The following is a 24,968-nucleotide window of genomic DNA, read 5'->3' as shown; positions in this document are numbered from 1 at the left end:
TTGGAAAATAAAACAACTCAGTAAATTTAAAGACCTTCTTGTAATGAAGATTTTTTTCTTACAGTTAAGTGATAACAGTCCTACACTATATACAAATCAATAAAAGAAAAGAAACTTATTAACATAGTAAGGATTACAACACACTATATAATTACTACATAAGATAAAACTATTATGACTGTGAGCAAATGCACATGTTATCTACTGTTGTGTTCCTGTACAGATATTTAATAAAACTAAGGTCGCAATTCTAGAATACTATTACAATAAGCATGGGGACAGTTACTTAAAATGATTGTATAATAAAAAGGCAAAGGTTTTATCTGTTAATTAGACTATTTACACATATAATTTGTTCCATCTAACGACAAAAGTAAAATTCTCTATTATTGTTATTACAATGTTGCTGTATATCATCACTCATACACTGATCTCCTATTATATAGGCAATGAGTGCTTAAAGTTTAGTGTTGAATTCTGGAGAAAACCCATGCCTATACTACCCATTTTATCTCCCTTGGTATGGCCATACCAAATATCCATATTATCTCCCTTTGTATGGCCATAATAAGCATCCATATTATCTCCCTTTGTGTGGACTAACTAAGTGTCCATATTATCTCCCTTTGTGTGGACTTACTAAGTATCCATATTATCTCCCTTTGTATGGACTTACTAAGTATCCATATTAGCTCCCTTGGTATGGACTTACTAAGTATCCCTATTATCTCCCTTTGTGTGTACATACTAAGTATCCATATTATCTCCCTTTGTGTAGACTAACTAAGTATCCATATTATCTCTCTTTGTATGGACTTACTAAGTATCAATATTAGCTCCCTTTGTATGGACATACTAAGTATCCATATTATCTCCCATCTCCCTTTGTGTGGACTAACTAAGTATCAATATTATCTCCCTTTGTGTGTACATACTAAGTATTCATATTATCTCCCTTTGTGTGGACTAACTAAGTATCCATATTATCTCCCTTTGTGTGGACTAAATAAGTATCCATATTAGCTCCCTTGGTATGGACTAACTAAGTATCCATATTAGCTCCCTTGGTATGGACTTACTAAGCAGTTGACCATCATAGGTAAAATACACAGCTAAAACAATGATTCCACAGGCAGATCCAGGAGGATTCTCTGGGATTCTGCCAATCCATTATCCTTTGCCCTCACCCCCTTTGCCCTCACCCCCACCGCCCATCCCATCCCCAAGAAAATTTGAAATCAATCAACCTCCAGATTAGCCTCTGGAATCATCACTGGCTATCCATTATTAACATAAGTTTCTACACCCTATAATAAGTACCCATGTTTAATGACAATGTCAAACAAGAGACCCAAGGACCTTAAAGCTCACCTGGTATATTATTTTCAATTTAAAACCTGCCAAGTACTGCTAAGCTAATCAAAAAAGTGCAACAAATTGAAGCTGCAAGACTATTTAATATGTTGAGGTGGAGAAGACACCAAGAACATGAGTGTGTGTTCTTCATGCCCAGCAATTTTGTAAATGGTTATGGCATGGGGATCTCAACTGTTTCCTTGTTATGAGCCAGGGAGTTAGTCTACAGGGATGGGACATGACCTCCTGGCCTATCCTAGTCGCATGAATATTTCTTCACTATTTATGCCTAGCAATTGTATATTTGGTATAAAATGGGGATACAATCCATAAATTCATACAAAAGGGGAAGGGTTCGATTGATTTACCTCTATTTCTACTGTTTGGCCTCACCCCTCTGCCACTTGGGGGGGACCACACGTGCACACTTTCATTTATATAAAATTGAGACCCACTTGCCAAAAGGTGCTCTAGACCAAAGTTGGTTTAGATCCCTCCATTTATACAGGGCATTTTAAATATTTAACTCTATTTACCCTGTTGGTCCTGCCCTCTGCCCCCATGGGGGCCAAACCTTTCACGCATACAAAACTTAGTCTGCAGGTTCTCCTGACCAGAATCTGTTGAAAGCTTTCCATTCAAATTGAAGAAAAACAAACAAATTTAAAAACTTTTTTTCCTTATTGAGCCCAACCCTACTGCCATCCTCTCAAATTTTTATACAAAATTAAGTCTCCTTTGCCTACAGATGATATGAAACAAATTTGGTGATAATCCCTCTATTCACACAGGAGAAAGATTGTATAAGATTTCTCTCAATTCCTTTATTAGGGGGACCAAACCCTCTGTGTATACAAAAATGAATCCCTTTTGCCTAAAGATGCTCTAGAACATGTTTGGTTAAAATCCTTCATTGGTACAGACGGAGGACTTTTAATATTTTCCTCTATTTCCCCTATTGGGCCCCATCCCCCCAAAGTTAGGTCCTCTTTCTACAAGGATGCTCCAGACCACATTTTGTTTAAATTAAATACCATCATTCTTACAGACGGTGAAAGATTTACCTCTCTTTCCCTTATTTGGCCCATCCCTCTGCCACATGGGGCGACACCCATTATTTTATAGAAAATTTAGTTCCCTCTGTCCAGAGATTCTCTAGAACAAATTTGGCCTTAATACTTCCATTGGTTTAGAAGGAGAAGATTTTTGAAGAATTACCTCCTTTAAACCTATTTGTCCCACCCTTCTTCCCTCAGGAGGGGCCATATCTTCCTTTTACACAAAATTTAGAGCCCTTTGACTAGCTAGGATGCTCCAGACCACATTTACTGATCACCATGGACTATAAACAGTGTTTTACAGCAAAAAGTTACTGGACGAGGGACACTGCGCCATCACATAAATGTTTCATTTTGACAAACAGCAATTTCCAGAAGCTGTTAATTAGTTGATTATTGATATAACATACCACACATAGGCATCTAAGAGCAGATCATACAGTGCTACTCTTTTGGACGATTTAGAAATCTCATTTGTCTTCCAAAAACTCAACACCATTTCATGATACCTCCATCTGGTGTCATTTTGTGGCTATGCTTTTAGTTGAGCCATGTTTGATAAGTTTAAGATTTACCATTTTAATTCAAATGTTACTCAAATAATATGAACAATATGGTAACCATTCATTTCCATTATGGAAGACACTTTTCATTGATGTTTTTCAAAATCGTCCATTGTATATCAATGTTAGCATAGAAATATATTTCAATAATTCAATTTGCCATGTAGTAGCCCTCTTATTCACTGCTAATATGGAAAAACCAAAAAAGATTTTAAGTCCCGCATAGGATAAACAGTGCACAGTTGTGTGAGAAAAAGTATGTACAATACAAAATACTGTTAGTTTTAATGTGATGGCACATAATGAAAAAAAAGCAAAACAATTTTCAGTTAAAGAACTATGGCTCAAAGTGGCAACCAGGAACAACCCGAAATACTCATTCCAGATCAGAAGCTTGGCTTATATGTTGCTATGCTTTTATGGGGCTTTATTTTTTATTTTTTTAAGATTTTTGCAAGATTGTTTTTTCGGTTAATATTTTCATAGTTTTATAGACTACAAACATTTATGAAGAAAACAATATTTTTCCTGGTTGCCTCTAGTGTGTCTAGTTATATGAAGTCACTTTAAGCCACAGGAAGGATCTGAATGTAGAGCTACATATAGGTAGTGATGTAGTAGGTACTTACTTCCTCTTCCCACTGTGGAGGATAACAAACACACCACATATATACAGGGTTAACAGGCTTAAAGTAAGCTCTCTGGTCACATGACCATTCATACAGCATACGTCATGCATATTACAGCATACGTCATGCATATTACAGCGTCATCTGGTAGGATGTAACGTACAGTAAGTGGTACAACAAAGGACATTCAGCAAACCAAGTACATTCCTAGACATAGCACAAAACTATCAACACATCAAGCTGCGCATGTACACAAGATACAAATTCTACAACAACTCGATGTTTCTGTCTTCAGAAAGATTTTTTTATAATTTCAAGTATTTTTTCATTACACTTTTCTTTCTCTTTACTTTTGAAAACATATTTCTAACCAAAGATAAATGTGACTGGTTTTATTTTCAAAATTCGATCTCATCTGTTATCATTTCTAAAATCTATTTTTAAAAAAAGGTCCACAACTATCAAAAATATCTTGTTTTATTTGCAATGATTCATTATGAAAGTTGAGTTTTTTGTAGTTAATATTTTCATGGCATGCATATCTCCAAAGTTCTTCCAACCTTTATCTATTCTTATGACTTCCTATATGCATTGAAGAACAAAATCAAAAGAGGAGTTACTTCCCCTTACCTGATCTAGTGTGGTATCATGGCTTAACTTTTTTACATATGATTTATGAATGGGTTATCTTTTTTACATTTGATTTAACGGCTTAACTTTTTTACATAATGATTTGATATCAGATTTTTATCCCAATCAGTCCAAGCGAAATATGCCCGTCCAACAGACATGTCCGATAAAAATTACTACCGGTCTGGCAATCACTATTGTAATTCTTTGAAATGCCCCTGTAAAATTCAGTGCAGTCAAGCGCTGCGGTAACCTGTATTGACATTGATTGTATGAAGAATAATACTTTGTTACGTGACTTGGGCAAACCCCGCAAACTGCTGCCAAAACCAATCCCAGGTAATGTTTAATTTAATTATTGTATACATTACACAATTTTTGAGAGTTTTTTTCATTTTCTTCAGACTGGTATGTTATTCAAGCAAACCTGACCGAAATGTCCTGTAAAAGTTGTTTCGGCCTGGCAAGCTTGGGATAGTTACCTGACCAAATGTCCCATAAGAACATTTGTATTTCTCATGGATTGCCCAATTAAATTTGCTGCTAAGAATTTCTATGGTAGAAGATAACAAATGGATTTGAATGTACATGGACCTGACAACAGCATTAGCTGACAAGTTTAGTGCTGAAAAGGAGCAAAAATACTTTGTCTCAAGATTATTGGACTTAACCTGGACTACTAAAATTAAGTGCTATATTTGATGAAACATATATATTTACATATGGCTGCAAAATGCACAAAATACTTTCGAATCATATGGAAAATTCCTATAATAGTGGTTATAATGAACTCTAAACCAATATTAAGGACAAGAAATGTAATGAAAAGAGAACAAACATTTCTTATACTAATAATTAACATTGAAGTTTATTATGAGACTTTATAAAAGTTTGAAGTTGTTATATATACTTGAAAATCAGTCTGGTACAAACATATCAATTACATGCATCATCAATGTACATTACACCAGACTAATATAATGAGTGTACTTACATCCCTCTGTGTGACATTTAGGATCAGCGTACAGGTGCTCTATCCTAGAGGTGTTGAATGTACTCGATCTTCTGATGATGCCATGTACCTGGAATTATATACAGCAAATATAATTAACACACTCAATATACAGAATCAGTCATCATAGACCAGACTCCAAGTCAACTAGAACACTGACAGGTCAGTAAGGGCCCCGTCTTGTGGCAATTTATCCCCCATAATCATCAAGAAGCAATCTGCCCATATAGCTGAGCTTGACGTTTGACATTTGGACTTCAAAAAGAATCGCAAGGAAGCAAAATATACATTTTACATGTACTATGATGTGAGTCTTGTTTCCTTCCACCTCCATATTTGCTGGGCTAACAGAAATGTAAATACCTATGCAATACTCATTTGTTAGCTTTGATTTGTTTTATTTCACCTTCTATACCTCCGCCATCAAGAGCCAGGATCAAAGTCAGAGATCCACTTTGTCTTTGACCTTTGGACCCAAATGACCTTGACCATTAACCCAGTAACCCTGACCTTTGGTCAGTTGACTTATTCTTTAATTCCGACCAACTTTGCTTCTTGATATCATAACAGAATGTTCATCAGTGAAAAATACAAAACTTGACATTGACCCTTTGGACCCTGTAACCTGGACCTAAGGTCAGTTGACTCTGTGTTAAGTTCTGAACAACATTGCTTCATAATGTCATAACAAAATGTTCCTCAGGGAAAAGGTACAAAATTTGACCTTTGACCCAATGACCTTGACCTTTGGTCAGTTGACTCCTTGTTTAATTCTGATCAACTTTGCTCCATCATGTCATAACAAAATGTTCATCAGTGAAAAGATGCAAAATTTGACCTTAACCTTTGAATCTAATGACCTTGACATTTGCCCTCGACTTTTTACCTCAATGTGTCTCTTTGTTTAATTCCGAAGAACTTTGCTTCATAATGTCATAGCGAAATGTTCACCAGTGAAAAGCTACAAAATTTGACCTCGACCCCTGACCCGATGACCTTGACCTATGATCAGTTGACTCCTTGTTTAATTCTGATCAACTTTGCTTCATAATGTCATAACAAAATGGTCATCAGTGAAAAGATGTAAAATTTGACCATGACCTTTGAACCTAATGACCTTGACCTTTGACCTTGACTTTTTCCCTCAATGTGTATTTTTGTGAACTGAACATCTTGACCAAGTTTCATGTACATCAACCAATAAATACCAAAGTTATCAGCCAGGAACATAATTTGTGGTTGGACAGACAGACAGACAGAATGATTACTATAGGGCACCCGTATCTCCGATACGGGCCCTAATTACAGTTACTACAAAACCTACACAGTCAATTTCAAATATACCATATAAACCACCAGACCATACACAAGCGAAGCACACGCCATACACAAATCATTAAATCAATACAAAAGTCACTTAACACAGAACAATAACAGGTCACCCCTAGCAGGTCGGGGCTGAAGAATTGTGCCCTCTACTTGACAGCATAAAAGTTACAGAAATAAATCTGCTGCATCCATTACATATTTTGGATCTTTATATTTTCTCTCTATTTCCTAACAAACATTTTTCTTTTCCGGCACCTTACTTTGCAATGCCTTTTGTTTGGCCTTAGTGTCCAATGTTTTCCCAAGTGAGGAAGCTTTTGGTTCTGTCCCCAAGGCGGAACATATCAAAATCCGTTAAAATGGTAATTATTAGCATTTAGGGTAATAGCAACATGTTGTTAGTCTGTTGCCAGTATAATGTGACCAGGCGGAATGCTGTGCTGGTTGCCTTCATCATGGTATTTCAGTTGGATAGCAATTTCAAGTCCACATCAGATCCATGGTATCACAAGGAGGCAAATAAACCAACATACCCTGCCTCCATAGGTATCAGATCTGCACTATCGCAAAGAGGCAAATACAACAACATACCCTGCCTACATAGGTATCAGATCCACACTATCGCAAAGAAGCAAACACACCAACATACCCTGCCTCAATAGGTATCAGATCCACACTATAACAAAGAGGCAAATACACCAACATACCCTGCCTCCATAGGTATCAGATCTGCACTATCACAAAGAGGCAAATACAACAACATACCCTGCCTCCATATAGGTATCAGATCTGCACTATCGCAAAGAGACAAATACACCAACATACCCTGCCTCAATAGGTATCAGATCCACACTATAACAAAGAGGCAAATACACCAATATACCCTGCCTCCATAGGTATCAGATCCACACTATCACAAAGAAGCAAATACACCAACATACTCTGCCTCCATATTTGTCAGATCCACACTATCACACAGAAGCAAATACACCAATATACCACCTCCAACATACATACACACAAATACACACATATATTACACACATGGAGGCACACTCTTAAATGACCTAAGCTGTTAATAGGATGTTAAACCCTATAAAACAAACCAAACCAAGCTATACAAGAGTGACTTAACACAGTAAATACATTAGTCACTCGACACAAATCATACAAATTTATTTTCACACACATTCTTCGAGATATTCAGCTATTCATATATTTCTAGTTTTTTACATGAATGTTTAAAAAGTTCATATCTACAATACGTATTACTTGGTCCATATGCAGAGTTTATTGACACTGTAAACATCAACACCTGGTCACATTCTGTTCTTAATGACAATCTATACCGACATGATAATGCCTGTAGGTGTATAACCACATATTACAACATATGGTACACACACATCAATATGGTCCTCAATAAAACACTAACGTGTGAATTGTAAAACAAGCCTAGACAATCGATGCTGTGCAAAATCTAAGAAAAGACAGTAAAGGACAAGACTGAATTTAGAAATAGAAATAACTCCTTCATGCATAGTCTATGATAGATTTAAGTTCAGTCAAAACCCAGGTTCAGTTGCTTTTTTAAAGATTTACTTGAACCTTATTTCATACTAAATAATTCTATATCTTTCTACATGTCTTAATGAATAAAAGCAATATTCTTGATTGCTACTGAGATATCAAAACAGGTAAATCTTGCCAGCAGTGCTGGATGCCAAACTGTTGAAGTATGAGACCAAAAAGTAAAAGTTTGAGATAAACGCCATATAGAAGAAGGCAGGGATAAGTGCTGAGCACCTATCATAACATGGTTTACAATCTGTATAAGCTATATTGTGTGTGTATTCAGTGGTTGGTATGTGGCACTGCAGTGTATAACACACTCTTCATTATGACACCCATGGTTTGATTCACCCTACATATTTAAACTGGACTTGCCCAGTCTTTGATTTGGTAGGGTTCAAATGTGACTTTAGGGGTGGATGGTTAACAGATTAGACTTTAAAAGTTAAAAAAGGGATCACCTGCCCTACCACACGGGTTTTCACTGAGTATTCTGTACACCTCCACATTAAGACCTCCAACACGTTACCATCCGAGGCAACAATGATTAATCTACACTGGTGAAACTAAATTCATACTTGTTGTAACATTACCTCAGGTATATGAGCAAATTGAATTCTACCAATCATGACAATAAATTGACAACTAAGTTTATGGTTACCTCTGGTACCTAAGTTTCAAAACACAACAAATATCAAACTTTTTCTCTCTGTTATAAGTTTTTCATTTTTAATATATTACCTCATATCCTTTGCCGATAAGAAACTCTGCCAAGTAGGACCCATCCTGTAATAAAAGAAGCCATCAATTTTAGTAAAGTGTTTAAAAAATGCAAATATATAAAAATGAACAGTTTGAGTAAAACATTTTGGATAAATCGCATTGATTATAATCTTTGACTTCCACTTAAGAATTTAACTGGGAATTAACAAAACATGTTTATAATATTAGCCAATTGCAAAGTCATCTAAAATCAATCTTTAATTGAACCTTACACCAGAAGAAGAATGGCTGGGATTATATAGAGTGTCTATGATAATGCCACATTGCCAGTGGGTTATAGTGGCCACTGATGTTTATACATAAAGTATTCAACAATCTGAGGTTAGTTCGAGCTCTGCTAATGTCACAGCTAGTAGGTGTAGATGAAAGAAAGAAAAAAGGAGTTTAATAAAGATTAAATTATCAAATAAAATAAAAATAAAGAAACTGCCATACAGTATCAAAACTGTAGGGTGATACCCAGGTGTGACTACATGTTTGACGAAATAAAAGGCGGAAATCAGAGTTCAAGGAATTGCAGTGTGAAGATGTAAGAACAGGGTCTGGACCAAGCGAACTATTGACAAACTGGGGGTATCCAAGTAATGTTAGTTTAAGGAATTGGGGTTCCAGTATATACATATCCACATCATCTTTTTGTAAAGCATTTCAGTGATCATTTCTGGAGCAATTAAAACAGATATTGCAAAATAAATGGACTAGAGCAAAATTAATAAAGCAATGTGTTTGGAGTTGATTGCAAACAATGTTTAATCTTTACTTTGCAATCTGACTTCCTTTACTTTGCAATGACAACTTATGTGAATCCAGCTGTTGTCGTGATACAACACCATCATTGTCCAGTTTCTATGCCTGTCCATTTATTTGGGCTGCAACAATACATCATGCAACGATTTATCACCATATTTTGAATATGGTACTATACACATGATTTTTTTGGGAGGTTACGATACACATGTCTACAATATTTTCCGGATTTCGTCATTTTTGAAATTACTCTTCTCATATCAATTCCAACATGGCGAGTAACAGCTCCATCTCAGCATGCACTTACAAAGACGTGAATTGTGTGAAACTTTGAAGTCATGCCCATTTTGTGAAACTTATTATATCATGACCACAGTATCATGAAACGTATCGTATTGTCAGGTTAATGTATCATTGCAGCCCAACTATTTATAGCTCATCCTGTAATACTGCTATTATTTAGCAGTTTACTAAAATGCATCAAGAAAAAAAGGTTCACATAATTACTGTTCAGAGATGTGCAAAATTAAGAGTTGCATATTACGGAAAAACCAATGAGTGAATGACATCAACACATGTACATAAAATTTGTGCATAGCAATAAGCAAAAGATCTGAGTGAGCAGAGAAACAGGACCTCAGGCGATATTACCAGGTACTGGAGCAATGGAGTATCTGGCTATATAGGCAGATTAGGCTATAAAGTCGAAAATGACTACCGTAAATTTGCGCGTATAGTGCACACTTTTTTAGGTATATATTGTCATGTCAAAAAGGGGGTGCACACTATACGCAGGAACAAGTAACTTTCGGTTATCTGTCTCGAGTTTCAGGTCAGCCATATTGGATTACCTCCCTTTAAATAGTTTGTTTGGAGTCGTTGGTCATATTATTATGATAGATTGAAGATAACAAAAACAACATAACGTGTTAGACGCGAGATCAACATGAAAGTGAGCTGGGAAAACACTTTTTTTCAAATCTGACCCAAAAAACGTACCTGCGCACTAAACACGAGTGCACACTATACCCGCAAATTTACGGTATATGTATATAAGTCGGATGTAAACAAACAAGTCGTTACAAGTCATATTTATCTTCTGCATGTTGATAACATTAAGGACCAACCAAGTAAGTTGATGAAATTTAAGATTATTGTCTAATTTCACAATTTTATTTAAATAGGTACAATTCTGGTAAAAATTCATTATTCATATTGCATTTTTTTCCTGTCAATATTTATTCCTTTTAAGTATAAAACTACAGCAAGTGTCTATATATACAGATTTGGGCCTTAATGGATGCTTTCGGAAGATACTTCTGAGTAGGAATTATATCAAACATGCAGTAAAAGTTGTTCAAGGGATAGAAATATGTTGCGTTGGGTACAGATTTTTTTTTAATTTTCCTGTCTAACCATCAGATACAGAGAATAACTGGATGCTATTATTAAACATTGAAACAATGAAAATCAAAAATTATGTGATACAAATCTTTTGTTTCGCCGACACACTTTTCTGTCCATCAATTTTTTAATTTGCATTAGGAGATTGCGACCACAATTTAAACATTGTTTTTATTTGTCTTACATACATATAGGCACATTTGACTATAAATAGCCAAACCTGTAGGCAGATTTTGTCAGTGTTCAAGTACATCGTTGCACATCTCATGCACTTGTGTTTAGCACCTGTGCTGTTGTGGTTCTAGTTCTACAAACAGGTAGACAAAAGCTAGGGCAGCACCATGTTCCACGGGTATACGTTGGAGAATGAGGTGTGGCGGAGAGCGACAGAACAGGCTAGAGAGTGGACATGATAGAGTAGAGGCGAAGGAGCCGGTAGGTATGATAATCCTTTGAGGCGGGGGGNCATGACTAATTGGATGTTAGTGAGCTAACTCCTGTACCAAAAGGCAGACTTGTTTAGTACCGAAAGTGTCTATCATAGGTTAGCTTACCTGTCCTGTAATGCCGGTTATAAGGGCAATTTTCTTCGTGGAAGCTCCGGTCGCCATGCTGAAGAGTGTAAACGTGGATGAGAAATTCCTGTCAACGTCAGGTAAAAACCGGAAATGGAATTACGGAAATTTCATTGGTTAATACTTAAAGATAAATTAAATGCCGTGAAGACTTCAATTAAATCATGTGGATCGTAAAGAGTTAGAGATGCTTTTTTTTTTTTTTGTAATATGCAAATATAGACATATTACTTATAAAACCAAGTAAACAGTAAAATACCTTAAGACTTTTTGTAGAAAAAATATTTATATTTCCTTTTATATGGAAAACATAATATAAATAAGTGTCAAGCCTTGTGATATCATTAAAAGATGTGTGCAATTAATTATCTAACTTACATCAGAGACGTATAAAGCCATATATACGTCTCTGCTTACATGTGACATTACCGTGTATTTGTCTGTAATGTAAAGATTGTCTGCTTTGCCAGCATATTATCTCATTACTTCGTTATAATATTACATTATGTTATTGTTATTTTGTATACTTGTGTTGTCGCAAAAATAGCTCTCAGGAGCTAACGTTCCATGTTGATATGTATGCGACTCTAAATAAAGCTTCTTGTATCTTGTCTAACAACGAAACAAAAGATGCATTTAGCTTTTTATTTTATGTCTTTTGTGTTTGTGTCTATAAACACGGACTTCGATAGTGGTCGATGCAATAAACTTCATTTAGTTGAATCTAACATGGACATTGAACTATCGATAGTTCACGTTTTGTCTGGTCAATTAATGAGTGTCGGTTGAAATTTTAAAAACTATTACTGGTATCATGCTAACACAGAGACGTATAATAATGATATCTTGTAAGATAATACGTCTCTGTTGAATTCAAACCTCGACAGGGGTATAGTTCCCAAAAATATTTAGATTATTTATTTAACATTATGCTTGTGTTCATTTAACCATGTCATTTTCCAAACTTATTCTGATAACAAGAAACACTTTCGAGGTCTTACGTATAGCGATGTCAGTGTACTTGATGTTTTTTCTCCCTGTTGTATTATCGTAGTCTTGGTGGTAATTTAGTACACCACACCTATTTTTAGATGGGGAAACACTTGTCGCAAGATATAACAAGCACATAGATCTCAGTCGTCATTGGATACTATGAAGCGTCCCGTTACCCTATTGACCAATCAGATCCTCTTAACTTCGTTCACATCAACTACTGACGGAATGTGCACTGTTACAATGTGAATGGCGTGTTATTACCTGTGTGAATCGTTGGACAATATGGCTGGTACCTGGATGTGATAACCTGTGGGTAGTAGACCTACTAAACAATGGTTTAGAAATGTATAATGGAACTAAGAATGAGAACTATGTCACGATGACTGAAGGCGTGCAAACATTTCTCGAAGATTTAGGATTGCTGCAGTATTTTGATATGTTTGTCATCAAAGGCTTCGATTGTGAGGAAGACCTATGTCATATAGACAGTGCAGATCTAGATTCCATGACGATAGCGGATCCCGATCATCGTCGACAGATTCTGCACGCAGGTGAGACTCTGGGGCAGGTGTACGACACACGCCCACAAAGCGGGTGTAAACAAGTAGCCACGTGCTTCAGGGGAGATAATTCAGGGGTATGATTTGATCGTAATTATTTTCATTTTTTGGTATCTGTCATTGTCTTTATGTTATATATAGCACATTACTTGAACCCACCATATGATTATATGAATATGATTTTACACATGCATAAAGAAATATTTTCATAGATTAGGATTGCGATTATAATTGCAAATTCCCGTAAATATATATACGAGACGTACATTACTGTACATTAATTACATGTCTCTGATCGATAAACAATTAACCGAAACATTTGGCATATGATTAAAGTGTTTATTTTCGTATCACTTAATCTTGATATGTCATTTTATAGGAGAGACACAAACAAGGGAAACGTCAGTTTAATGAAAGAATCTCAGTTCAGCTTTTTGTTTTTGGTTATCCACTCAAGAGTTTCTACTTAATTTCTGACAATATTTCGATTATACGTACAGGTGCAATTTATAAACGATGCTTTTTATCGTTTTGTTAGAGAAATCTATATTCTCGTGTATTTTTATACAGCTATGAACCTCGTGCAATCCTGTCAATTTCGGTATTTAAATTTTACATAAAAAATGTATTCCCTTCATTGAAATGAATTTTGATATTTTAAAGATAACTAATCTCACATATATATAGATATTTATAATCTTTTCAATATCTTGATTTGTAGCCCGACGTTTCAAACCAAGTTCAGAGTACAAATTGTTGGAATGGCTGAGAGCTAACAGTTTGGATTATTATTTCCCCAACTTTGTAAACAGTGAGTCAGCCAATGACCTGGACCAGATAAAGACGCTAAACCTACCGGATCCTGACATTTTTGATGAGTTAGAAATCACACTACCCGGGCACAAGCGGCGGCTTGAAAGGGCAGGTAGGAAAATCTAAGTTAATTTCCAAATTTCAGTTATAAACTTATGTTCACTAAATTTTCGTGAAGGACTGACAAAGCCTAGTAAACATTATTGCCCAATTAAGGCTGAAACACATTTTTATGTGTATACTCAACTAAGACTATATATTTTTTGAATGTGTGCGCCCAAAAGCCAAACTTAAATACAATTGATACGAAGGTCCTACTAAAACTAAATTAAAACTGTGAAGAACATGAAGCAGGGTAGGTTGAGAAAAAAACGAACTTTCTACTTCAGAAATTTGCAAACTGGAGCAAAATAATTACTAGATTACCAAAGTAAACTCCCCTTTTATCTTAATGGGCCATTGACATTGGCGATGATGCATCCTGTTTCATTAGAAGATGCATTTATCATGAATTGTAGCTGTGTATATCAATGGAATACAGTACAATGTAAGATTTTACAGGTTGTCGGAAAGGTCAGGTGTGGGATTAGGCAGGCTTCATGTTATTTACATACGAAAGTTGCTAGTATACAAAACGGACGCCATTACGGTAAAAATATCATAACAAATGCTGATATCATAACAAATAACTTACGTCTCGTCATTTTCCTCCACTCTACAAAGGGAAAGAAATTGATTAAATCTCAATACAGATGGATGAGAATGTTGACCATACAACTTATACGATGTGAGGTTTATGATACAGAGAATACCATGTTCCTGATGAAGTAAGATTGCTGATCACTACCGACAGTGGTGAACTTGTTAAACTAGTATAGCTGAAAACGCAAGATTGACTATTTCGTTCTTACTCAAACACATGAATTGATATAAATGTTACCGGTGAACCACCACGCAGACTATTTCTCACTCCATCATCATATAAAGTGTCAGAAATCTAGTCTAAAACAGATTATCGGGCAAAAGAAAAAATCAAAACATATACCGTCGTCGTTTGCTGGGCGCTGCACTAGAAGACATTTTCAGCAGCTCTCTGACTGGACCCTGGTAGTCACAATATCACGACTTTCACACAATGAGAAACTACAAGCATCTGTATAAACTTAAACGCACTTAAAACTGAGTAACTGTATATGTGAGGAAACGGTTTCCGGAAGTAGGACCGGGACCGATACAGCAGAAGAATGGCTGCTTGAAGTTATATTAATAACGACATGTCGATGTGATGGTTGAGTATGACGAATGATATATATATACTGTATTAATAACCGGCCTCACACAATATGTAAAAATCGTCTCGTGGTCAGACGCAACGTTATCGCAGCTAGACGGAAGCTTCCTAAGCTACGGAATTAGCTTAGATATCTAAGTCTGTGCTAAGCTAATCTACTATAAGAATAATAATATACAACATTTTATATAACGCCCTATCAAGCTAACATAAGCTACTCTAAAGCGCTTTACAGTATATAGATATTTACATTGATGTGGTAGTCAACGTCTTACCGCTGGGACTTCGTCGCTTTTTCTATTTTAATACATTTCCTAGTGTGAAAAAAAACAATATCAACCTGAAGAAGATGGATATTTGATAATAACAGAAAACACAAACAATGTTAATCCCCAAGTAAATTAAATTCGTATCTTATACTTTAGCAAGCCCAATCTTCTCAGTTCTTACCAAGTAAGAACAGTGGATAAATTTCGAGAGTACAGTATGAGAGGTACTTTTATATGCATTTGTATATACTTCTTAATCAAGTGAAGTGGATATCTAAACAATAATCCTTCTCTGTTCCAATTAAATTATGTTTGTACTCCAGCCACGCTCTGCCATCGGTTGCCGCAAACAAAGCTCATTTATATCATATAAAATGGATGAGCAGGTGCCGTCCGTGATCCCATATAATAACCGCAATATACAGGTGTGCAATCGATTTACACCTCCAGCCTCCGACCCAGCATTGCCAATCCCTGTCACCGAAACCGTTACTCAGGTGATAGATAATTGATGTTGCTATGGTAGAACTAGTATTTCCCCCTCCCGACCAGTCAAAAGCCATAATTTATGGGACACCGATACGGTTACCTACGGAATGAATGGGACACATGGCTAGGGAACGGTTTGATATATCGTTAGGACTCATTCATTATGCAAGAAGGTCCTAGTGAGTGCTTTACCTGAACTCAGCCTCAGCAACTGGCGGTGATCAACACAGAATTATCGATGGAATAAACAGGTGCTCAGCCTGGGTACCGTAATTGCTACATGTCTCCACATAACCATGAGGTTACGCGTCAGTGATTTTCTTAATCCATCAGTCACGGTCAAATACACGACCCGTGAATAATCAATTTATGACTTACACACAATAGCTTAAAATGTGACTTTTCTAGGCACGCATCTCGCTCATTACCTGGTACATGTACAATAGCTCGGCATCTTTAATATATATCCATACAATCTCCAGCGTTTCGAATTATTGATTAAATTAAATTCCTAACTAAAATTCCACTCTGTTCTACTAAGTATATTTTTCACCGCCTGAAACTTAGCATACATAAATACTGGTCTATGACCATTACCGATCGCAATGTCTTGGTAATATTTCGAACCTAGAAACGCGCTTTCATCTGCACACTTCCCTATACAAATATATATCAAGTTTTATTCATTGATAATATAAATCGTACAGCTGACAATAAAAAAAATCTGTATAGCTAATTATAATATAACAAATAATGCACATACAGCTGCTAATATACAGTTGGTAAATAGTAATAGCAACGAACCGTATAGCTAACAACATAAACATTCCGTATATTTGATATAACGATAGAGAACACGTATGCTACTTTTACAATCAAGAGCGCAGTAATCAATATTTTTTAACCTCGACTTATGCTAACGTCCGTCGTCAACTCATTATCAGCCTCCAGCATAACGTCAGCGACAGCGCGCGATTCACCGTCATCGATCGACAGTAATCAGGATGTTAGGACACTTGTTTTACTGAAATCGATGAGATAAAAAGATAGCGCGGATGATATAGAACCTTGATGACCTCTTTAAAACAAAATTATCACTTTCTCTCCTAATCACTCAAATGTACTGGTGTTACCGTCTGTTGTGTCCGAGGCATATTTTAGCAGAGAAAGCGATATTTTAGCCTTCAAATACAGATTGTTGGTTGGTCGATTGATTACGAGAACTTAACGGCTGAAGATTTCATACAGGGCAAAATGGTATAAAACTGACAAACGAATATCACTGCGGTTTTATCTGGTAAAACTTACATCTGTTGCCCAAACCTGACAATGTGGATTGAATAAAGTTCCCCCTTATCTGATACGTTATGGGAGCAGTGAAAATTGTACTTATTATGCGCATGTCATACATAACAGAGAATATATTTGGCCGGGAAGAGATGTGGCTTAACCATCCTCGTAATTCCATGGGTAACGACCTCTTACGTTCTCTGGGTTACTTTCTACAAGGAAACTACATTAAAATGCGAAGAAAGGTGCTATGTATGGTATCAAAGGTCATTATTCGCATGCAATACGACGCACCATTCAAAGACATTTGGAACGTCAAAGCAGAGACGTTTAATAGAAAGCAATTGGTAAAGGACAAATGTCGCCAATGATAATTTGTTACATTAGATTGTCATGAAAGCTGCTATTGGAAACACTTACCATCAGTTATGTCTTTTGCCAAAGTATTATTTTTAAAAATGTTATTCACAAATCTTTCAGTTAGCCGATTGCGAAAGCGAATGAAAACAACGGACCAGTCACCGGAAGAGCCCATTGCACATGGTCGGTGGGCTAAACCAACGGCATTGCAGGATGGCAAATTTGATTTTTTGGTGCTGGATGCTACTGTGTATTCTACAAAGGATCGAAAAAAGTCTCACACACTTGGTAAATTATGTTCAATATAAAGAATATTTGGAATGCATCGCTGTCAACAAAACATTCATTGGTAAATTCGAATAGCAGTCTGCAAGTCACAAACTAGCTAAACGGTTATATAATTAAATGATGTTAACAGAAATACTCAGTATAGCACAGACACAAAATTATTACCGTTTACTAGCTATTCCGTCTTTGCGTATTGCAGAGTTATCTTCTCTTGGGGACAGGTATTGATTGTTAAGTCATTTATTTGTGCGAGAAAATTACGTCGTTTTCTCAAAAATTTATGACGTTACTCTCACAAACAAGTGACGTAACAATCAATACCTGCCCCCAAGAGAAGATAACTCTGCAATATGCAAAGACGGAATAGACCATTATTGATATTTTAAACAACAAGTCCATATTTGTCTGATTTTCCCGTACTATATGTTATTCTTATCTCACCGATACTGCAAAAATGTATATATCTCATAACAAAAGAATGACCGATTTCAACTTGTAACGTTTAATGTTCTCCTTTTGTAGAGTTTATGATCGATTCCGGAAGTGACGTCACAACGATACGAGAAGAGGTCCTGGAAGGCTTAGATCTGGAATTGTTGGGTCGAATACATAGTAAGGGTGTGCACGGATCCAAAAGTACCAACCTGTACAGAGCTTACCTCCGAATAGGCAACCAAGAACTACAGATAGAGGTGTGTTAACTGGTTGTTCTTGAGGTAGTAGGCCCGTGTGTGTTTACTGCCTGTTGTTTAGGTAGTAGGCCCCTGTGTGTTTACTGCCTGTTGTTTAGGTAGTAGGCCCGTGTGTGTTTACTGCCTGTTAACGGGCTGTTGTTTAGGTAGTAGGCCCGTGAGTAGGCCTGTGTGTGTTTACTGCCTGTTGTTTAGGTAGTAGGCCCGTGTGTGTCTACTGCCTGTTGTTTAGGTAGTAGGACCGTGTGTGTTTACTGCCTGTTAACGGTCTGTTGTTTAGGTAGTAGGCCCGTGGGTGTTTACTGCCTGTTGTTTAGGTAGAAGGCCCGTGTGTGTTTACTGCCTGTTGTTTAGGGAGTAGGCCCGTGTGTGTTTACTGCCTGGTGTTTAGGTAGTAGGCCCGTGTGTGCTTACTGCCTGTTGTTCAGGTAGTAGGACCGTGTGTGTTTACTGCCTGTTAACGGGTTTTTGTTTAGGTAGTAGGCCCGTGAGTAGGCCCGTGTGTGTTTACTGCCTGTTGTTTAGGTAGTAGGCCGGTGTGTGTTTACTGCCTGTTATTTAGGCAGTAGGCCCGTGAGTAGGCCCGTGTGTGTTTACTGCCTGTTGTTTAGGTAGTAGGCCCGTGTGTGTTTACTGCCTGTTGTTTAGGTAGTAGGCNCTGTTTGCTGCCTGTTGTTTAGGTAGTAGGCCCGTGTGTGTTTACTGCCTGTTGTTCAGGTAGTAGGCCCGTGTGTGTTTACCTGTTTGCTGCCTGTTGTTTAGGTAGTAGGCCCGTGTGTGTTTACTGCCTGTAAATGGGCTGTTCTTTAGGTAGTAGGCCCATGAGTGTTTACTGCCTGCTGTTTAGGTAGTAGGCCCATGTGTGCGAACACGTTAGTCGAATATGTTAGGTTGTACACCTGTGTACGTTGACAAGTTGTAGGTTAACTAAGTTGTAGGTTAACTTAGGGAGCAGCCATATGTGTGTATGTGATTCACATAGAAAAGGTCAGACATATTTTGATCTCATTATATCGCCAAGATACACTGTTCTACAAGGCTAACATGTTTCCACACAGATCGAAAATTACAATTAAAAACAATTATTTTGTATGATAAAAAATTCAGAGACTGATTTTTAGTCTAGTTTATCAGGGCCAAAATAATTATTATTGATGAACTCACTTGTTTGACAATAATTAGTAAATATTCATATTCTTTTCACAAGATATACCTCACTGTGTTACTCTACTCATTTTGTCCAAACCTTACATCAAAAGTACACTCGTAAAGCATACTAGTAGTTTGATAAAAAGAAAGATAATTTACAAGAATGATGGTATGTATACGGACGACCACGTTTTAGAAGTTGTTCAAGGAGACAATTTTAAGATTTCTGTCTCTTAAAGGTTATTAAAAGAAGATGAGTCTTTGAATTACTGATGAATGTATATCACCAAAAATCAAATCCAGAGGCAAGTGGAAAAGAAGTTTTGATTTTACTTCACAATGTCTGCATTATCAAACAAATTCGCTTAAATGAAATGATATCTATTCCTCACAGGTGATGGGAGAGTCCTACGATTCATTGGGCAGTCGTGTTGTTCGTCACTTCAGACATTTTATTGATGGTAGTCGTCATTTATGGTTAAAGGGAGATTACTGTGATCCTGATATGGCGCCACCTAGGACAGTCACGCCATCTCCGTCGGAGTCGGCGAATTCTCCTAGACTTCGGTCTCAATCTTCCTCGTCCTCATCATACATGCAATCTACCTCATCGTCGTATCGAAGTACATCAGATTCGCTCTCCTCATCGTCACAAAACCTGTCTCAAAGTCAAAGCCTCGATGCTTCCCAAGATATTACCCTACAACCGGAAACGGAAGTGACGGTTGACATCGCGGTGGCGGCAACAGCAGATCGTCCTCAATCGATAGAGGAACAGTCACAATTTGAATTATCTCAAGATAGTGATGAAGAATTGTGAACAAAGTTATTCCTGAAATTAAGCAGACAGTGTATTTATGTTTTACTTCATATTACTACGTTGGTTGAATTTTATACTCTTTATCGTTCCAAGCTTGAATATCTTGTACTGTATGCAATAGAGTTAGTGCCAGTAAATGTGCCATCCGTCCTTATACATGTATGTACCAGTTAGCAGTTCAAACTGACCGTTATGCATTGTATATTTGTACTTGAAGAGACCGGATCTCTGATCTTTGTCAGTAGTTCGTAGCAGGCGAATACGTCTACAACACCAGGAAAATCCGTCCTATTTTCTACGACCTATATATCCTGTCAGATCGTTCATCGATCTGAGTACCTGAGGTACGATAGAGTACTTATCGTGAAGTAATATTTCAATTCGGATGTTTCATTGACCAATCGAGACCTCGCAGTTACATGGGTTACGATTTTGCCATGACGAAATCGAAGTCGCTGTACTGTGCATCACTATTTGAAAGAATCAAGCGAGAGCGTTACGGTAAAATTTCCTGGCTTTGTAGTCGGGTTTCTTCATAGGACAGGTATCAGCCTAGCAGTTGGTCAAGTCCTTTTCATCTAAAACCAACCAAAAAGTTATTAACCTCGTGACGTCACGACATCGTCCAGGGGTGTGGAGAGTATGAGTGATTTGAACTCCGGGAAATTTCGAGAATGTTCTACTTGATGTTAAAGTAATGCCGTTACAGTCATCTACGTTGAGTTATAAAACGTAATGGTGAACCCAACTTGTCACAAACTTTCCGTGGAATATATACCTTCCCTCCAGACTCCATGTTGTTGTCTGCAAATACATGTATGATAATGTTATGCCCCGGATACCATCCGATTATACTGAAAAGAACTTTCGTTATTCGTGTAATCTTCGGCCACATTGATACAAGATCTTTCTTCTAAAGGTACCGGACACAAGATTTATGTGGACTTATAAAAGTCTAAAATCCATGGTGTATAGTTAGTTATACTACGACCTCTAGACTTATGTAAGTCCTCCGTATCAGATGTGTCCGGCCCACGTCTTAGTGGCAATCCGTTTTAAAACATATTCTTTATATACGCTGTGTATATTTATGAAATATTTATAAAGTGTTGTCAATATTTATATATATTTATCAAATGGTTATAATATAAATGTGTTTAACATATGTTATCATTAATTGAATATAATTCATTGGAGCATAAACCAAATGTTATGGTTAGTTTTGTGTGAATTCGAGTGTGTCTACAATGTTAATCGGTATCAGAGGGTCTATTGGCATACCTAGTGACACAGTGACATCTGTGTGCGGCGAGTTACATGTATCTGTTCGTTGTATGTGAATGTATATGTATTACCATTTTGTATTGTATATGTTGCATGTGGTCATCACTATATGGGAATGTAAAGTTTTTATTTTTCAATTACTTAATGCCGGAATATTTTCTTGATTTTACCTAACAACAGGTTAATTTTTAACAGCTGAATGTCTTGAGTATTTTTCAAATTTTACTGTATATCGGGATTTCTGATTACTGGGATTTTTCTTATTGCTGAATGAGCGAGAATTGTTTTTCAAATTTTACTGAACGTCGAGATGTTACTGAATTGAAGGAGTTTATTAACCTTTCCTCTACTATATGACTACCAGTGTGAGTTAATTTTTGTACATCAAAAGAATCACACGGCAGTGTAACGGTAACTTACCCGGCTTGGAAGCGGTGGAATGTCCCTCCTCATTAATCTTCATAGGACAGGTATGGCCAGGTCGTTTTTACCTGATACCAGCCAAAAAGCTTACCTCGCGTCTCCGGTTTTTGGAGATGGACGTATTGATTTAAGCTTGATATGTCCATATTGTTTTCTGGATGGAATATTGATGGTACGAACAGGTAATATACGTCTTTGGTTAAACTAATATCTAATTTATCTGAGAGAAAAAGTCCTAATTTTTCAAAAAAATCCTGTCGAGACCTACCTTTGAATCAGCACATCTACTAGTATTGACGTTTGGTAAACATATTATTAATTCCAAGATATTTAAATTTGATGTGCATTAAATATTTTGTTATATATATGTTTTTGATTAAATACATATTTTTTGCTCTATATCAGCGTGTGGATTATCTGCAGGATCAGCCTCGGCTTACTATAATCTAGAGATCGGCCATTATTGTGTTGATAAGCAGCCTGGCAGCACAGGAGCAACACACATATGTTGCGTGTTTGTGCAAAAAGAGGGGACGTTTTATCTCCTATACTACAAATATCATGTTTCTGGTCCCTGTCGGCAAGAGGACATCGAATTAAAGTTAAACAACATGTCCTTTATGGTTATTCTACGAATCGAGTAATAATGTTTCGCCCGAGAGTGTCGCTCACACGAGCCCCTGTCGTGTTGAAATTATTTGTGAAATCGTAATAAGATAATTGTTAAAAAAAAAATCACGGTTCACAAAACGCAGCAAGCGTTATTTGATAATACAGAATGGACTCTTAAGTGGAAATGTGTTGAACACAACAGTGATGCCATGCAAAAGACATATTCTACGCTTCAGATTGCCGACAACCATCGAAATGATTTTTCGTGTAGCGTTTTGCGTATTAAGTATTTCTTTGTCACCAGTTTTGTCACTTACGTCACGCATGCTACACGGTATCCTAATATGTAATCCATAGTGTTCACTCATACAAACAAATAATACAACACTCTGACCATGCATACATGATACAATTACAACGATAGTGTAGAGAGTGATTCCTATCAGCTTAAACAGTATTGCATCTTTTTTTTTGTACTTTGGCTCAGATATTTTGCTATATTAAACAGTTCTTTATTATTTCTTCTTGTCATCAAATCTAAAAATAAATACTATACTATTTTTTTTTATGATAATATTTTTAATGAAACGGTTTCTTAAATCAGTATAATGACTACATTTAATAATGAAATGATATTCGTCTTCAATATCGCCAGTGTTACAATATAATTATGCAAATTTTATCTTTTCCCTCTGAACCATGAAATCTACCCGTTTCAATAACCATTCCACAGCAATGTACAAGGGAATTCATTCCGTCTCCTTCTATCTGTGAATGTATAATTAAATGGTTTGATAAGCACAAATTATTCAGACATATTGTTTATGCATTAATGTTTTACTATATAATTGGGTTGGTTTCCAGAGAAGTAGAAATATTAAAATAAAAACTTTATAACTGTATATCTAGGTAAACATAAGCCACTGTGTAATGTTGTAATTTTTAAGAGAAACTGTCAAAAAGCGTTACTTTTAACGGTGTACATTGCAAAGTCTCCTAAACGCTAGCCATAAGAATCAGTAACCCGTGCGGAACAGCCGGAAGGTCCTTGTACATTGACGGTGAAAGGATTTGGACCTTTCTTGGGGAATGCCTAAAGGCTTGAGGAAAGATAGGGCCTGCTGTATCCCAGTGCATCTTGACTTTCCCGCCTTCTTTTCTATATAATTTGGCGTTTTCTTCTTTTTCTTCTGCTTGGGAACATATAAGAAATCAAAATCTATATACTGTCCTCATTGCAACACTTTGGATTTTTTTCGCGGTGATTAGTTTAAACATATTTTTATTGTCGTAAATAAGGACAATTAGGATTGAGCACAAGTTTTGCCAACTTAGTAACGCCCTCTCCTCAATACATCATGTTGTATAATAGATAATGGGCAGCAGTTAATTAACTTTATCCGATCATACAATAGAAACAGTGAGAGAAGGAAAGCAGGAAGAAGAAGGGTAAAAGATAGGTAGTATCATCCCCTAAGTATATAAATAATATACAAACACATGTAAGTGTTTAAAACAATATTTGATTAACAATAATCTGACCGGCTGGAAAAACATCAATCAACACTTTCATAAACTGTGTCCATCACATTCCATAAAGCTGTATTCTGCAGATCCCCTCGTAACCGTTCCGTGTTCTCCGAGCCCTTCCTCCATACCAGCCGGATCAGATACACAATTATTCAAAATTATGTTAACATATTAACTTTGATATTTTTATTATATTATATTTATTTTACAAAGTATAAAGGATAGTAGAAATGAGTAAATTAGGGGAAAATTCGCGGTGTGTCCCAATACACCTGCCTCATAAATGACTTTTATTAAAAATTAAATTAACTCCCATATAAACGAACAATTAACCCTCTTACAAGACCACACGAGTCTAGATATATACCAACTTAATAGTTGTTGGCGCAAAGAATGTGTGTGTTTACCTGATCAGTGGGATTTCAGTGTCCTAATTCGTTTAGT

The 24,968-nt window shown here is 36.5% G+C and overlaps 2 protein-coding genes across 3 annotated transcripts in view; one reads left to right on the top strand and one right to left on the bottom strand.

The window, feature by feature from the left end:
- Positions 1-15,163, bottom strand: part of LOC110446271 (GDP-mannose 4,6 dehydratase-like) — a 47,223-nt gene extending 32,060 nt beyond the window's left edge. Inside the window, exons 1-6 of one of the 2 annotated variants that reach the window (XM_021491333.1) lie at positions 15,073-15,163; positions 14,722-14,742; positions 11,638-11,725; positions 8,891-8,935; positions 5,231-5,318; positions 3,607-3,618 (exon numbers count right to left, since the gene is read on the bottom strand). In XM_021491333.1, coding sequence (XP_021347008.1) covers positions 3,607-3,618; positions 5,231-5,318; positions 8,891-8,935; positions 11,638-11,725; positions 14,722-14,742; positions 15,073-15,107 — 289 coding nt within the window. In that variant the 5' untranslated portion in view covers positions 15,108-15,163. The remainder of the gene's footprint in view (positions 1-3,606; positions 3,619-5,230; positions 5,319-8,890; positions 8,936-11,637; positions 11,726-14,721; positions 14,743-15,072) is intronic. The other variant, XM_021491334.1, reaches the window with a different exon arrangement.
- Positions 12,859-22,775, top strand: LOC110446272. Its single transcript, XM_021491335.1, has 5 exons — positions 12,859-13,205; positions 13,936-14,139; positions 17,847-18,014; positions 18,537-18,706; positions 20,250-22,775. The coding sequence occupies exons 1-5, from the start codon at positions 12,998-13,000 to the stop codon at positions 20,673-20,675; spliced, it is 1,176 nt and encodes a 391-aa protein (XP_021347010.1). The 5' UTR covers positions 12,859-12,997; the 3' UTR covers positions 20,676-22,775.
- Positions 22,776-24,968: the final 2,193 nt, after the last annotated feature.

This window comes from Mizuhopecten yessoensis, unplaced genomic scaffold (assembly GCF_002113885.1).
Source record: "Mizuhopecten yessoensis strain PY_sf001 unplaced genomic scaffold, ASM211388v2 scaffold2671, whole genome shotgun sequence".
In the NCBI taxonomy this organism is placed as follows: domain Eukaryota; kingdom Metazoa; phylum Mollusca; class Bivalvia; order Pectinida; family Pectinidae; genus Mizuhopecten; species Mizuhopecten yessoensis.
This window is presented reverse-complemented; position numbering and strand designations above follow the sequence as displayed.